At 41.5% G+C, this 13764-nt stretch overlaps 1 protein-coding gene across 2 annotated transcripts; it reads left to right on the forward strand.

Annotated features, from left to right (window-relative positions):
• Nucleotides 1–639: 639 nt before the first annotated feature.
• Nucleotides 640–13533, forward strand: men1 (multiple endocrine neoplasia I). Of its 2 annotated transcripts, none has more exons than XM_083993485.1 (10): nt 640–727; nt 2253–2722; nt 3839–4047; nt 5054–5182; nt 6656–6696; nt 7584–7671; nt 7901–8037; nt 9983–10127; nt 11530–11706; nt 12678–13533. In XM_083993485.1, exons 2-10 carry the CDS (start codon nt 2287–2289, stop codon nt 13335–13337), a joined length of 2022 nt encoding a protein of 673 aa, XP_083849611.1. In that variant the 5' UTR covers nt 640–727; nt 2253–2286; the 3' UTR covers nt 13338–13533. The 2 variants fall into 2 exon arrangements, with proteins under 2 accessions (XP_083849611.1, XP_083849610.1); XM_083993484.1 differs by having other exon boundaries at nt 655–723; nt 2248–2722.
• Nucleotides 13534–13764: the final 231 nt, after the last annotated feature.

Here is a 13764-nt window from a genome sequence, read left to right on the forward strand (position 1 = left end):
AGCTACCTGCTGTGAGCTAGCTACAGTGAGATCTTGTTTTTCAACCATCATCACCTCTCCTCGTATTGTATGAATTTTGTGCAGGCCACATGTTATAAAAAAAAAAATATTCCCATTAAATAATTAATTATAGGTTATATTTATAAATATGCACATGTGTTGGGTGTGTGATATAGGCTGTATTTATAAAATTGTTTTGATGAAATTGTGTAGACTAACGGTGACGAAGCAGGTAAAAAACTGATGATTTCATACAACTTCAAACTCTTGCGTTGTTTTATATCGTAGCCTGTTTTCCATTATGTAATGTTTACCTTTGTTCAGTTCAAAGCAAAGGCAACTGAAAGCACCCTGCTGCAGTGCTGCCCTCTACTGGGGGGTGTTTACGAAAAACCTATGCGAAAAACATGTCATGAACTACATTTCCCAGCATGCACAGGGAGCGGGGGAAGAAACTTGTGCGCGCGGCGAGCCAGATCTCAGAACTATCGGGAACCGAACGGGCAGGCGTCATCGGCGTTCCAAGTTAACGTTCCGCGGACGGTGACGTCACGCAACGACGTACGTATCTCTGTGAGATCTGCTGTGACGCGCGGACGTAGCCGTTGGTAACACAACACAGTGGGACAAGGCTGATCTGCGCGGCAAAAGAAGAAGGGGGGGACACACAAACAAAAACATGTGGCCGCGGCTTTGAGAGAAAAGGAGAAAGAAAAAAAACAGGTATGTGATGAAGTCTCAGAGATGGATGTAGCAGAAATGTTTGAAATGGTGGGAAGTCGGGAGAGCTGAGCTGAGCTGAGCGGGAGAGCCGTTATGTAAAAGTAGTGGAGTAGTGAAGCTAACTAGCTCGTTAGCATGTAGCATGTTAGCTGCTCATTCACAGCCCCGTTATTACTCACCAGCTGCTGTCTGTCGGTGTCACACTGTGGGCTGCTGCTGTGTTTATCCTATCATTCATTAACTCTCCCGTTTACACAATGTAGCTTTCACTCGGCGAATTAAAACACCGATAATAACTTTAATATGCGTAGCTAACGTTAACTTTTAACAGAACTTTAAGAAGGGGTAGTAGCTAGTTAGCCTAACAAAGCTAGTAGTTAGCCACATAATTCATCTTTAAGTGAGTGTTTTCTTCGCTTTGTGCTGAAATTACTGCGTGTGTGTTTGTGATGAGGTGAAGACGATGTGGCTCCCACTTCAAAGAGCTTTGTTGTTGCAGTTTTTTGTATTGAATGAACGCATGTAGTAGTAGATGGAGCAGCAGCAGCATCAGTAGTGTGGGAGTGCCCCGCCCACCACAGCGCCATATACACCGGGTTAGAGTCGTTCATGTAACCAGCAGTATTATGCAACTAGCAGGCGAGCAGCAGCACGGCCAAGGGTCAGTGTCAGTGTCCGGCCTCATGTTTCATTTATTTACATGTGGCGATTTCAGATGCAATAAAATAGGCGAAACTATCATTATGTGTGTATATATATGTCTCCATGCGTACAGGACAGTACCCAAAGTAAACACTAGGCTGTAATGATAAGTAGCGGATACTATGGTCTACTAGAACTTATGTAAGCAAATAATCTATAATATTGTTGTTTGTTTCATCTGATAATTAATTATTTTGAGAATAGATATATAGAAGTAAATAGACAGAGCATAATATTTAATAAACACCTTTAAAAATGAATGAAATTAGGTTTTTAACACTATTTTTTAAATATATTTTGTATATTTGCAGAAGAGAGCAGAGTTAATCATTTTTTGTGGACACATTTTGGATTTTTTTCATTTTTTGTTAAATAAAGGCGATGTGCGAAAAGAAACAAAAATAAAATAAAAAACAGATATAATAGAAAAGCAAAAAGAAATGTATAACAACATGGTTGTGCATTGTTAGCACTGTATGTGTTGTGTTGCTACAGAGATCTCAATAAATTATATTCTCAAGACGTAAAGGAATATGTTTGTTTTGTCAGTTTTATATTATCATAAGTGAAAGTAAAAAATAAATATGACAATTCACACTGGAATCACATATTACATTTGCAATATCTGCTCATATAATTGCAATATGATGTTGTTTTTTTGCATGTCTTTCAGTCGTGATCTGCTGAATGTTATTCATGTTTTTGAATCTGGATGTATTAGTGTGAATTAATATTTTATTTATTATTTGTGTGTAAAAACAGTTTTCTGCTGAATGAGTGACCTGATACTGAGCTGATTGATGCGATGGTTTGGTTCTGCAGGTGAGGAGAACATCTGGTTTGTGACCGACCGTTGGCGCCATGGGTTTACACTCGTCCCAGAAGAAGCACTTCCCCCTGCGCGGGATCGACGGAGTCGTTCAGCTCTTCGACGCCGAGCTCCGCAAGCCCGAGCCGGACCTGGCGCTCCTCTCCCTGGTCCTGGGCTTCGTCGAGCACTTCCTGGCCGTGAACCGGGTCATCCCCATCAACGTCCCGGGGGTTCGGTTCGAGCCCCTGGAGCCGGACTGTCCCAGCTCCTGCTTCCCCACGGTGGAGCTGGGAATGATCTCCGCGCTGTACGAACGCTTCACGGCCCAGATCCGCGGCGCCGTGGACCTGTCCCAGTACCGCAGGACGGCGGCCGGGTCCAGCAGGGAGCTGGTGAAGAAGGTGTCGGACGTGATCTGGAACAGTCTCAGCCGCTCGTACTTCAAGGACCGGGCGCACATCCAGTCGCTCTTCAGTCTCATCACTGGTACGAAGCTGCACCTGCTGTCAAGGTTGTCACGACAACAGATACTGTGGTACCAAGTCGATGCCGACACGCAAAAAAATACGCCTGTACCTGCTTCTTTTGGTACCCTGAATACCGGATATACAACTTTACCCTCAGGGGGCTGCGTCGAGTCCTGTTGGGACTGAAGCGGCTGTATACGCACATGTAGCGCCAAACTTTCTATTATGTATTAATGTAATGGATTTTTACCTCATGATATAATAACGATAACATTTGGAAGAAAAAATTATTATTGAACGTAATATGTAATAAACTTTGTTGCATTTTATAATAAGTTGTTACATAAAGCACCACATTTTTATATTATCCTCATAAAAAAAAGTGCAACACCAGCATTTTGTAATAACAGATGCAACATGTAACAACTTATTACAAAATCTGGCAAATTTTATTACATATTGCGTTCAAGAATTTTATTACAAATTGCGTTGTTATTACATCATGAAGTGAAAATGTATTACATTATTACATAATGTGGTCTCAGTGTGGCTACAGTTTGTTATATGAACGCAGCCGGACATCGATCTACTCATGTAAACATGACGTGTGCCTTTCTCGGTCAGTCGTCATGGAAACATGATGGTCTGCCAGTGGTGTGGCGTTTGGACCAAAGCTTTAAAAAAAAATTGGAAAAAAATAAAACAGCATAATAGTTTATCATGAGAACAACAGTTCTCTTGTTTAACGACTTGAAGGAAACAAGTAGCTACCGACGACTTTCTGTTTTTGTTGAGCTACAGTATGTTTTCCTTTTTAACTCTGTTCTCTACTTCACGTTGCTGCAGCTCTTAAATTCTGCAGGTTAAGAAGTTGTTGAAGAACAGTGGAGCTTAAATACAAGAAAGTTTGATTTGAAACTGTTTTTTTAAATAAAGTTGTGAATTTAGAAGCACATTTTTAAATTGTGGTATTGAATAAGTATCGAGAATCGTTGAAATTCACCAGTGTTGGTATCGACTATGAAATTCTGGTATCGTAACGAGCCTCGGCCTGCTATCATGAGTTCCTGAAGAAGTTATGGTTTTCATGTTGAACGATACAACAACATTAATTCTTTACCAACTTTACCTCCAGGCACCAAACTGGACAGCTCTGGCGTGGCGTTTGCGGTGGTGGCGGCCTGCCAGGTGCTGGGCCTGAAGGACGTCCACCTGGCGCTGTCCGAGGACCACGCCTGGGTCATCTTCAGCAAGAACGGCGAGGAGACGGCGGAGGTCACCTGGCACGGGAAGGGCAACGAGGACCGAAGAGGTCAAACCGTCACCACGGGAGTCAACGAGAAAGTGAGGCGCCACCTTCGTCTTCCTCATTCTGGGATGTTGTCATCTCTGCTTTAAAGTCTTTATTTTAACTCATTCATTCATTATTGTTTAAATTTCTTTTGTCGCTGTTGTTATTTGTTATTATTCTCACTTATCGATCTATCTTGTGTTTATTTCGATTCATGATTGATCAATTATTGTCTCCGAGGGGAAATTCATTTCCACCGTTTGTTAAAGACAAACCACCAAACATTAACATATAAAAATGAACAAAACATAAACGGGCAACGTACAGAAAAGGTACATAGAAGAAAATAGCAGGCCAGTTATATTATTTTTCTATTTATTCATTCATTCATTTGTTTATTTTTTCTCTTTAATTCTTCACCGTGCCACTAATTTAGTATCTATATCAGTAGTTCATTAGTTTGTCGTCTTTTCTTTTTGCTTTTCTTTTGCTTTAAATGTTTTATTGGTCAACCAGAAAGTCAGAAGTAATAAATCACAATCAAATTAGTCATAATTACCTACACATTTTTCAATTTTTATAAATTAAAAAGTGAGAGAAAAGGAAAACAAAACATCTTTTTGCTTTTCTATTATATCTGTGCTTTGTTTTTTGAATTTTGTTTTAGTTTTTTCGCACATTTATTGCCATATCTCCGTTTTATTTAACAAAAAACTGAGAAAATCCAAGAAAAAATTGATCACATAAACAAAATAGAAATACCAAAAAAAAAAAAAAAAAATAGAGAAAAGTTCAGGATACGATGCAAAAAGTGCCCGGAGGAAAAAGTGAATTTGCTGAAGAGCCAGTCAGTCGTTGCCTCAGCAGACAGAGAGATGTTTTGGCAGGATGATGAAGACATGACTCATGAGGCATCAGCTCATAATGAAGATGATAAAGCAGCATCGAAGGTGATTTATTGCTCGTCTTCCTGCTGCAGCTTTAAAAATAATCATGTTAACTCCCTCTTTTTTGTGTTTTTTTCTCCTGTGTGTGTGTTTTTCTGTGTGTGTGTTGCAGAGCTGGCTCTACCTGAAGGGCTCCTACATGAAGTGTGACAGGAACATGGAGGTGGCCTTCATGGTCTGCGCCATCAACCCCTCGCTGGACCTGCACACGGACAGCTCGGAGCTGCTGCAGCTACAACAGGTGAACAGCAGCAGCAGCAGCAGCAGCAGCAGACCCCTCTCCCCTCCTCCCTCCTCCCTCCTCCCTCCTCCCTCACCCCTCACCCCCACGTAGAGAGCAGTGACTCATCTGTTCCTCTGATCCTCCACCACAGTTTTCAGATTCACTCTGATTGTCGGAGGAAATGGTGACGTGAATGTGGAAGAGAAGGTCATCGTCTCTCTCTGTCTGTCTCACAGTGTGGAGCTTTAGTTTAGAAATGTGTCTTTTCATCATGAAAACTCAGGCTGAAGTTGAGCTTTAAAACACTTTCAGACTCGTTTCAGACACAAAAACAAGTTTAGAGTTAGTTTTATAATTGTGCAGTACAAGTGACAAACATAGAGACATGACACAGTACAAGACAAGAAAGACCAAACACCGCAACACAGCAAACAAAGTAAATGAAATGAGATAAATTGTGATGAGTAAGAACAAAACAAGAGAAGAAGAAATAAATAAAAATCAGCAGCCAATCAATCAATCAGTCAACAAGTTTAGAGTTTTAATCCAAACCAAACATCACCACGTTTAATATGTGGTCCTGATAAATACCAATTAATCTTCTCTCTTTCTTTCTTTATTCGAATATGTGACAAACAAAACAACCAAAAGTAACAACAGTGAACAAAAAAATAAATAAAAGTGGTCGATTAACCACAAAAAATATAATATATTTATATTTCATATTCAAAAGGAGTTGGAGGAAGTATGAACTTAATCCCACCCCTAATTACAATACTGTCTTCTTTTTTCAGCTTCCTGGTTACTATATCAATATGTAATAACTAATTATATTAATTATATTACTAATTTAGGTATAAATTCATGTACATTTTTATTATATTCAACATACACTTAAGCCATTAGAGACAACAACAACACAACATTACCGAAGTAAGAGATAACAGTAACAGTAAATCAATAAATAGAGCTCATTCAGGAGATTGTTTAGAAGTCCTGATAGAGAAACGTTGAAACGTCTGTTTCCACTTGAGAGATTTACATCTGTTAACATCAGTGAAACCGAACGTTTCCTGCAGATGTGTCACATAAACGCCTACCGGGAAACCTTTTTATTTGAACTCTTTGTTGAGGCTTTTAATTTGAAAAACCTGCGCTGGTAAATGAGTCAGAGTGACAGAAGCAGAGAAAGAGTCGGTCAGGTAAAAGAGACTGGAGACGCTGCTTCATACAGGCAGCAACAGGCTCGACTCAACACTGATTCATTCACTTTATATGCAAAAAAAAAAATGGTCAAAGGTCGACCTCGTTGTGACGTCATAACGCTCTGCAGAAGCTCCTCCCCCCTGGTCGCCATGCAACCTGTAACCAGGACGATCAGTCAGAAACTGAGAGTTGTGACTTTTAGAGGTTTGAACTTTGTTGGAACTCGTTCTCACCATCATTGTCTTACACTTCCTGTTCCGTGTGTGTCTGTGTGTGTGTGAACAGAAACTGCTGTGGCTGCTGTACGAGCGCGGCGACCTCGACAGGTGAGAGAAGAATGACTTGTCACGAGTATAATGATAAATATATTCACTGCAAACGTGCAGCTGCATCTGCACAGTTTATACATTATGCTTATTTAATTTGGTCCAGTTTTATTCTATTTTCACTTTTTATCTCATAACATATGGATGTACATCATTTTATACAGATTGATATAGTGTTTTATTTTTTTCTTACTTTTCTTTATATATATGTCTTTTTATTTCTCAATAATTCAGTACAAAAGACAGCAAAACTATCCATCCTGATACAGTCACAGGTTTTTTTGTGCTCATATTTCCCAAAGAAAAAAGAAAAAGAACAAAATAAAAACACATCAGGAGAAAATGAAAATGAATAAAAGAGACACAGCAACACTTTTTCCTACTTTTCTTATCTCTGTTTTATTTTGCTCTACCATTTCGGTATATTATATTATTTGTATGTGCGCTACTGAATACTTGAATTTCCTTTGGGATCAATAAAGTATCTCTAATTGTTGCAGATTCAACTTATAAACTAAAAATTATGAAGCGAGACGTTTGCTTCAATTCAGACGTTGTTTTAGTGAATGAGATACAAAGTAAAAAAAGTGCTAAGTGAGAAAGTAAAGCAATATAAACTCACATAATCACATCACGTTCACCTTTCTGCTCCTAGAGCATCTTGGGTAGTGAAGTCCATTTTTTAATGCAACCCCAAATCAAATCAGATTAACTTCAGACTCCTTTTAACTACATATTTAACACATGAACTGGTTTTTTTCTAATCAATATTAATGTACGTAACGTATATCAACGTATTTATTCTTTCAATCAAAGTCTTCCTACAAAATAAATTCTCAGCACTAATAAAGTCTAAGTTTCTGAACTCCTCCTCCTCCTCTGTGCAGATATCCCATGGCCATGGGCACGCTGGCCGACCTGGAGGACCAGGACCCCATCCCCGGGAAAGAAAACCCCCTGAAAATCCACCTCAAGGTCAGACTCAGAGGAAGACTCAGAAATTATATGTAGATAATGAAAAAAGCAGGATTTTATTGTTTCCTAAAACAGTAAACGCAACTAACAAACACAACAGAGGCTCAAATTAAAATCATACCATCATACAAAGTCAAAAAAACAGAAATCAAACACACGACTCTTCTGGTATTTGTATGTGTTGTTGGATAGAAATCAATATATCTGTGTTGCTTCCTGTTTCCTTCAGGCCGTGAGTTCAGCCCAGCGACACTACAACAACGAGCACATCTACCCCTACATGTACCTCGCCGGCTTCCACTACCGACACCGGGACGTCCGGGAGGCGCTGAGGTCGTGGGCCGAGGCCGCGCAGGTCATGCAGGAGTGAGTCCACACCACCACACCACCACTGGTCAGATAGAAGAATAAGAATAATATTAATCTTTATTTAGGACTCAAAAGTGGTCCATATAAAAAAAGAAAATTTGAATTGAATTGAATTCCTTTATTGTCATTCATACCAAGGTATAAACAAAATTCAAATGCAAACCTCCATGTGGTTAAAAGAAAGTACAGACATGATATAAATTACCGATTACAGGAATCATAAATTTGCTGATTCAGACATAATAAAATAAATAAAACAAGATGAAACAAGTTCATCCATAAATAAAAAAATAAAATAAGATTTAATTAAAAAAAGATAAAATACAAAAGTGCTGATGATCTCCAGCAGCAGCTCCTCGTGTCGTTCCAGCAGACGGCCCCTAGGTGGCAGTAAAACACCAGGGTTTCTCTCCACTTTAAAACATGTAAAAGAACGAACAAATGACTCTAACGACCGCGTTTATTGCTGTAAAAATAAATGTTAAAATGATTTAATGTCTGAGTTTCTTGTGGGTTTGAGGTTGTTTCACTTCATCCTCCACCACGGAGCAGCTCCGGCTCCGTCAGTGTGACAGGACGGAGATGGAGACGGGGTCAGAGCTCTGCAGCATCGTCCTCGTCTTTAAACTCACTGTTACAGAGCTGCAGCTAAAAATACTCAGACTGACCCACCACACATTCCCATCCCATCTCTCAGCTTCCTCTTCCTGCTCCCCATTGTTCCTCACCGCCCGGCGCTCCCTCTGTCTGTCCGACTGTGTGTGTGTGTGTGTGTGTGTGTGTGTGTGTGTGTGTGTGTGTGTGTGTGTGTGTGTGTGTGTGTGTGTGTGTGTGTGTGTGTGTGTGTGTGTGTGTGTGTGACAGTTGGGTCTTTGTAGCAGCAGAGTTCAGATCTTGTCTGAGCTGTGATGCCTTCAAACGCCGCAGTACGTTACATCTCCACGTCCTCTAGTCAGTGTTCATCTCCTTATTATTATGAGAAATGAGCCTAAACATGTCTAAACTTTAATTTAAATAAAAAAATATGGTAACAAAACTGTGGAGTTAATATTTATTTTATTTCATCGTCCAGTGGATCAAAGGTCAAAGGTCAAAATCTTTGTTTGCCATTTGTGCATACACAGGAGGTTTTGTACGGTTGTTCCAGGTCAGGTGGAGAAACAAAAAAGAACACACAAGGACATACAAGACACAACGAAAAACACTTTAAAAAGGCTCAAGCCTGGGATTAAAAAAACAGGGTATCCGCGGGGTCTTGAAAAGTATTAAAAGGTGATAAATCAATTTGGTGAAAATTAAGACCCTTAAAAAGTATTAAAAAGTCTTCTCACGACTATATAAAGTCTTAAATTTTGATGGTATTTTTTCTGAATTAGCTGTCCAAGAGTTTGAGTCCTAAAAAATATTGTGAAAGTGTGTGAATTTATTCATTTTATGAAAAAACAAAGATGAACTGGTACATAACTGGACATACTGCCCAGGGACTACAGATGAAATTTAGCTGGTAGCTAATTCTGGTACGGCTGAGAGCCATGCACTGTCCCTGTTAAATAAACGATTAAATAAATAAATTAAAGAAGATTGTTGTTTTTGTTTTTTGAGAGTGGAGCAATGTTTCTTTTCTTTTTTTTGAAAACTTTGCCTTTTATTTATTATCCTAGCCTATTTTGAATTCTGTTGTATCATAGTGGTCTATAGTCTTTATCACAAAGTAAAACTGTTCAGTTAAAAGTGTCACTGATGTAAATGGTTACAGCTTGAAGTGGCGATGAGGTATTGAAAAATATTGAGAAGGTCTTGAAAAAGTCTTAAAATGGTATTGAAATTAGCTTCAAGATTCCTGTATAAACCCTGAAAAAGGACAAGGACATCACATTTCTAAAAAGGCCAGAGATCTATATTTGTAGGAAACTAAATTTAAAATCTCTCCTCTCTCCTGCAGATATAATTATTTCCGCGAGGACGAGGAGATCTACAAAGAGTTCTTCGACATCGCCAACGACGTGATCCCGACGCTGCTGAAGGAGACGGCCACCGCTGACAGTCCGGGGGAGGGAGGGGAGGGAGGAGATGGAGCAGCGGACAAGGTGAGAGTCTCCGCCGGGGGGTACCACTGCACTCAACCACAACCAGCAGCAGCTAACTGATACATGACATCATGACATAACCAGGAACTGATATGAGTCCGACCACCTGAACCGGTCTGGTCACATTCAGACTCCAGATCCAGATCACGAGAACTAAAAGCCTTTATGCGCTCTGCGATCAAATTACATTTTGTACCTGTCTGCTCCTTGTGTTCGGACTGAAACGGGGAAAAAAAACAAAAAAAACATTCAGTTTCTCTGCCCCCTCTGTTTGGGACAATCCTCCAATCTGAACTAAAATGATCAGAATCTATTTCCCTTGACGTAGGACTGGGCGGTATGCCCTAAAATTCACGGTATAAATTGAATCCCTTCACAGTAACGGTATATATCACAGTATAAATTTAAAGCAGAAGTAAGTGATATATTTGTGTTAATATAAGTCTTAAATAGTTATATCTTCCGACAGCAATCACTTACAGTGTTTGGTCTGAAACACGGGTCTCTCAGTCACTCTGCTCTGCTCTGAGCCGAGGAGAAAACATTTATCGTATCCTACAATTTTTATCCAATGAGGAGAGAGAACGGCATGCAGGGCTGTGTGTGCAGCCAAGGAACGCTGTGAATGTGGTGACGTAGGGACGAGGACTGTTATGGTGCGTTCAGGGTAACCCGTAACTCGTGTTTTTCCGACCTGTGAACTCGTACCAGTTCGATCTGGTACGAGTTCACGGGTCAGAAGTTACGAGTGGCCGTTATAGTGACTTTCACAGGTAAAACAGGTCGGAAAAACACGAGTGGGTTGCCTGGAACGCTACAAAGTCGTAAGTTGTGACTTGAAGCTGTAATTTACGGTTTCAAAAGCCTGCCTGGAACGCAGCATTAGCCAAAACGACCGGATCGCTTACTTCTGCTTTAAGTGTAAATATTGTAATGGACGTGTTTCTGAATGATTTTGTAGTCCCTTAGCAAAGCTAAATTGATAAAAAAAAAAGCAATAATGTAATTTTTTGAGCATTTATTGTGCAGAAAGCTGATCTCAAACCTCAAAATTAAAACCAGCACTTCATGGTGCAAATAGTGCAAACGAACACAAATAACAAAGCCATAAATGGTCCGGACAGAGAACTGTTTCCATCAGCATTTGTCGCATAAACTTTATATCAATCAAGAGAAAATCTGTTGAGATCGACAGTTTTTACCTTTATCGATAGTCGTGACATTTAAATGAATTTTACTATTTCCACAACAACATTTTTTTAATTCAATATTGCTTAATGCGAATAAAAATGTGTGGATAGAAACATGGTTAGTGCCTGTGTTACTGTCACCATGACTTCTGCACTTTATTTGTCTAATTGTCTGCAACGACGCTCTAACCGTGACCCTAACGTTCTTCCAGGACCAGAACACCAAACAGGCCGCGGTCTTCTCGGCGCTCCAAGACCCAGAATGCTTTGCTCACCTGCTGCGTTTCTACGACGGCATCTGCAAGTGGGAGGAGGGCAGCCCGACGCCGGTGCTGCACGTGGGCTGGGCCACCTACCTGGTCCAGTCGCTGAGCCGCTTTGAAGCTCAGGTGAGGAACTGGGAACACATGAAACATAAACGATGCTTTGTAGCTAAATATAACTCTGTGTTTGTGTGTCAGGGTTATTATAGTTAAAGGGATAGTTCAACATTTTGGCAAATTGGCCCATTGCCATAATCCCTATAGTCATAGCAGTAGGTTCGTTACCTTTAATTGTCGGTGCAAGCTATTTTTAGAACGGCGGAGCAGAGCCGTGAGCTGCTCAGAGCTACGCTACGGAGGCTCATGGGATTTCTTGGTTTCCCTCATCAGACTCATCAAATACACAATCCAACAACTCCAAAACGCTCTGGTGGACAAGTTGTGACCTGCACATTCACCACGCTATGAGATAATAACAGAACGTTACCAGACAGAGTTGTTTTAGGCTACATTTACACGGAAACGATCTGAACAGAAAACGCAAAAGTGGCGTTGCTTTCTCACTTTTTATTTCGCGTTTAGACAAGCGTTTTTGGGGAGGAAATCCGCATGCATACGGTGATGCAAAAATCTGTGTTGCGGACTTCTGCGTTTTCACCCTTTACATGGGAAGGAAACGGCAAAGCTTTTTTAAGATTTCCACTCTGGAGGGTGGTTTCAGTTTTTTGCGTTTAAAGCTCCCAAAACGCAGTCGCCGTCTAAACGAAAAGCACATCCGATGAAATATTTTGCCGTTTTCATCCGCGAGCGTTGTCGAGTAAACAGGGCCTTAGAGGGAAATTCATGCAAAACCTCTGATGCGTGTTGCCTTCAGGGGCAGTTTTTTAGCAAGCAGACTCTGTATTTACCTCTAAAACAACTCTGTCTCGTAACCTTCCTCAAAAATAAAAACTAAACTAAAACAGCTTCATAACTTGTTGAACTGACTAAAACTAAACTTGGATTTTTTTAAAAAGCAAATTGAAAAACTAAATAAAAGTAAAAACTTATAAATATTTTAAAACCATAATAACCTTTCTGTTTCTCCGTCTCCGTAGATCCGTCAGAAAGTTTCCATCATCACCAAAGAGCCGGAGACGCAGGACGACGACGACCAGTCCAGCGACGACCCGAGGGAAGGTCGGCGGCGCGGCCCGAGGAGGGAGTCGAAGCTGGAGGAGCAGAACTCTCCTCCTCCGCCCGGCGGCCCCACCTCCCCCTCCACGGGGCTCCCTCTCCCCCCTCCCATTCCTCCTCCTCCTCCCCCTGTAGCAGCAGCAGCAGCAGCAGGAGGAGGAGGAGGAGCAGGAGGAGCAGTGATGGGAGGCCGCCGCCGCTCCTCGCAGGGCGTCCGAGGAGCCGACGGCGAAGGAAAACCCAAATCCCCGAGTCCGCCGGATTCTGCCTCCTCGCCGTCGTCGCTTCATCACCATCACCATCATCATCCTGCAGCAGCGGCGGCGTCCTCCCCCTCCCCTTCCTCCTCCTCCTCCACCTCCTCGCCAACAGCGGCGGCGGCGGCGTCCGGCCCCGTCGTCGCCTTCCAGAGCGAGAAGATGAAGGGGATGAAGGAGCTGCTCTGCGCCGCCAAGGTGAACTCCAGCGCCATCAAGCTGCAGCTCACGGCGCAGTCGCAGGTCATGAGGAAGCGGCAGAAGAGCACGCCGGCCGGGGACTACTCCATGTCCTTCATGAAGCGCCAGCGCAAGTCGCTGTGAAGAAGGGGGGCGGAGCTTATGGATCCTGTTACGACGGACCGACGGACGGACGGCGTTTATACTGTGAACACGGACACGTGATTGAACCTCGAGGTTTGAGTTCCCGCAGCAGCAGCAGCAGCAATAGATCTGACCTGCACAGGCGACGACGATGTTGCGTTTAATGTCACATATCAGGTTCGGACTGAAGGAAACACGTCACTGTTTTTTTTTTTTTTTTTTTTTTTTTAAAGGAATAGTTCACCAAAAAATGAAATTCAGTTATTAGTGACTCACCCTCATGCTGATGAATACTCCGGAGTAGTTTTTTATTCCTCAAAGTTCATCTGGAGACCCGGGAGGCCGGTTCGTAGTCCAATGAAAACTTTAAACTGTAAACTGTATGTGATTAATACTGTAGGGACCGACATAAAAACGTCCATTAAAC

The sequence above is a fragment of the Trachurus trachurus genome (assembly GCF_905171665.1).
Source record: "Trachurus trachurus genome assembly, chromosome: 18".
NCBI lineage: Eukaryota > Metazoa > Chordata > Actinopteri > Carangiformes > Carangidae > Trachurus > Trachurus trachurus.

Coding starts and splice junctions, on each gene's coding strand:
- men1 (XM_083993485.1), top strand. CDS start 2,287: ATGGGTTTACACTCGTCCCAGAAGAAGCACTTCCCCCTGCGCGGGATC. Junction 2,723..3,838: donor GCTCTTCAGTCTCATCACTG/GTACGAAGCTGC, acceptor CTTTACCTCCAG/GCACCAAACTGGACAGCTCT. Junction 10,128..11,529: donor GAGATGGAGCAGCGGACAAG/GTGAGAGTCTCC, acceptor ACGTTCTTCCAG/GACCAGAACACCAAACAGGC.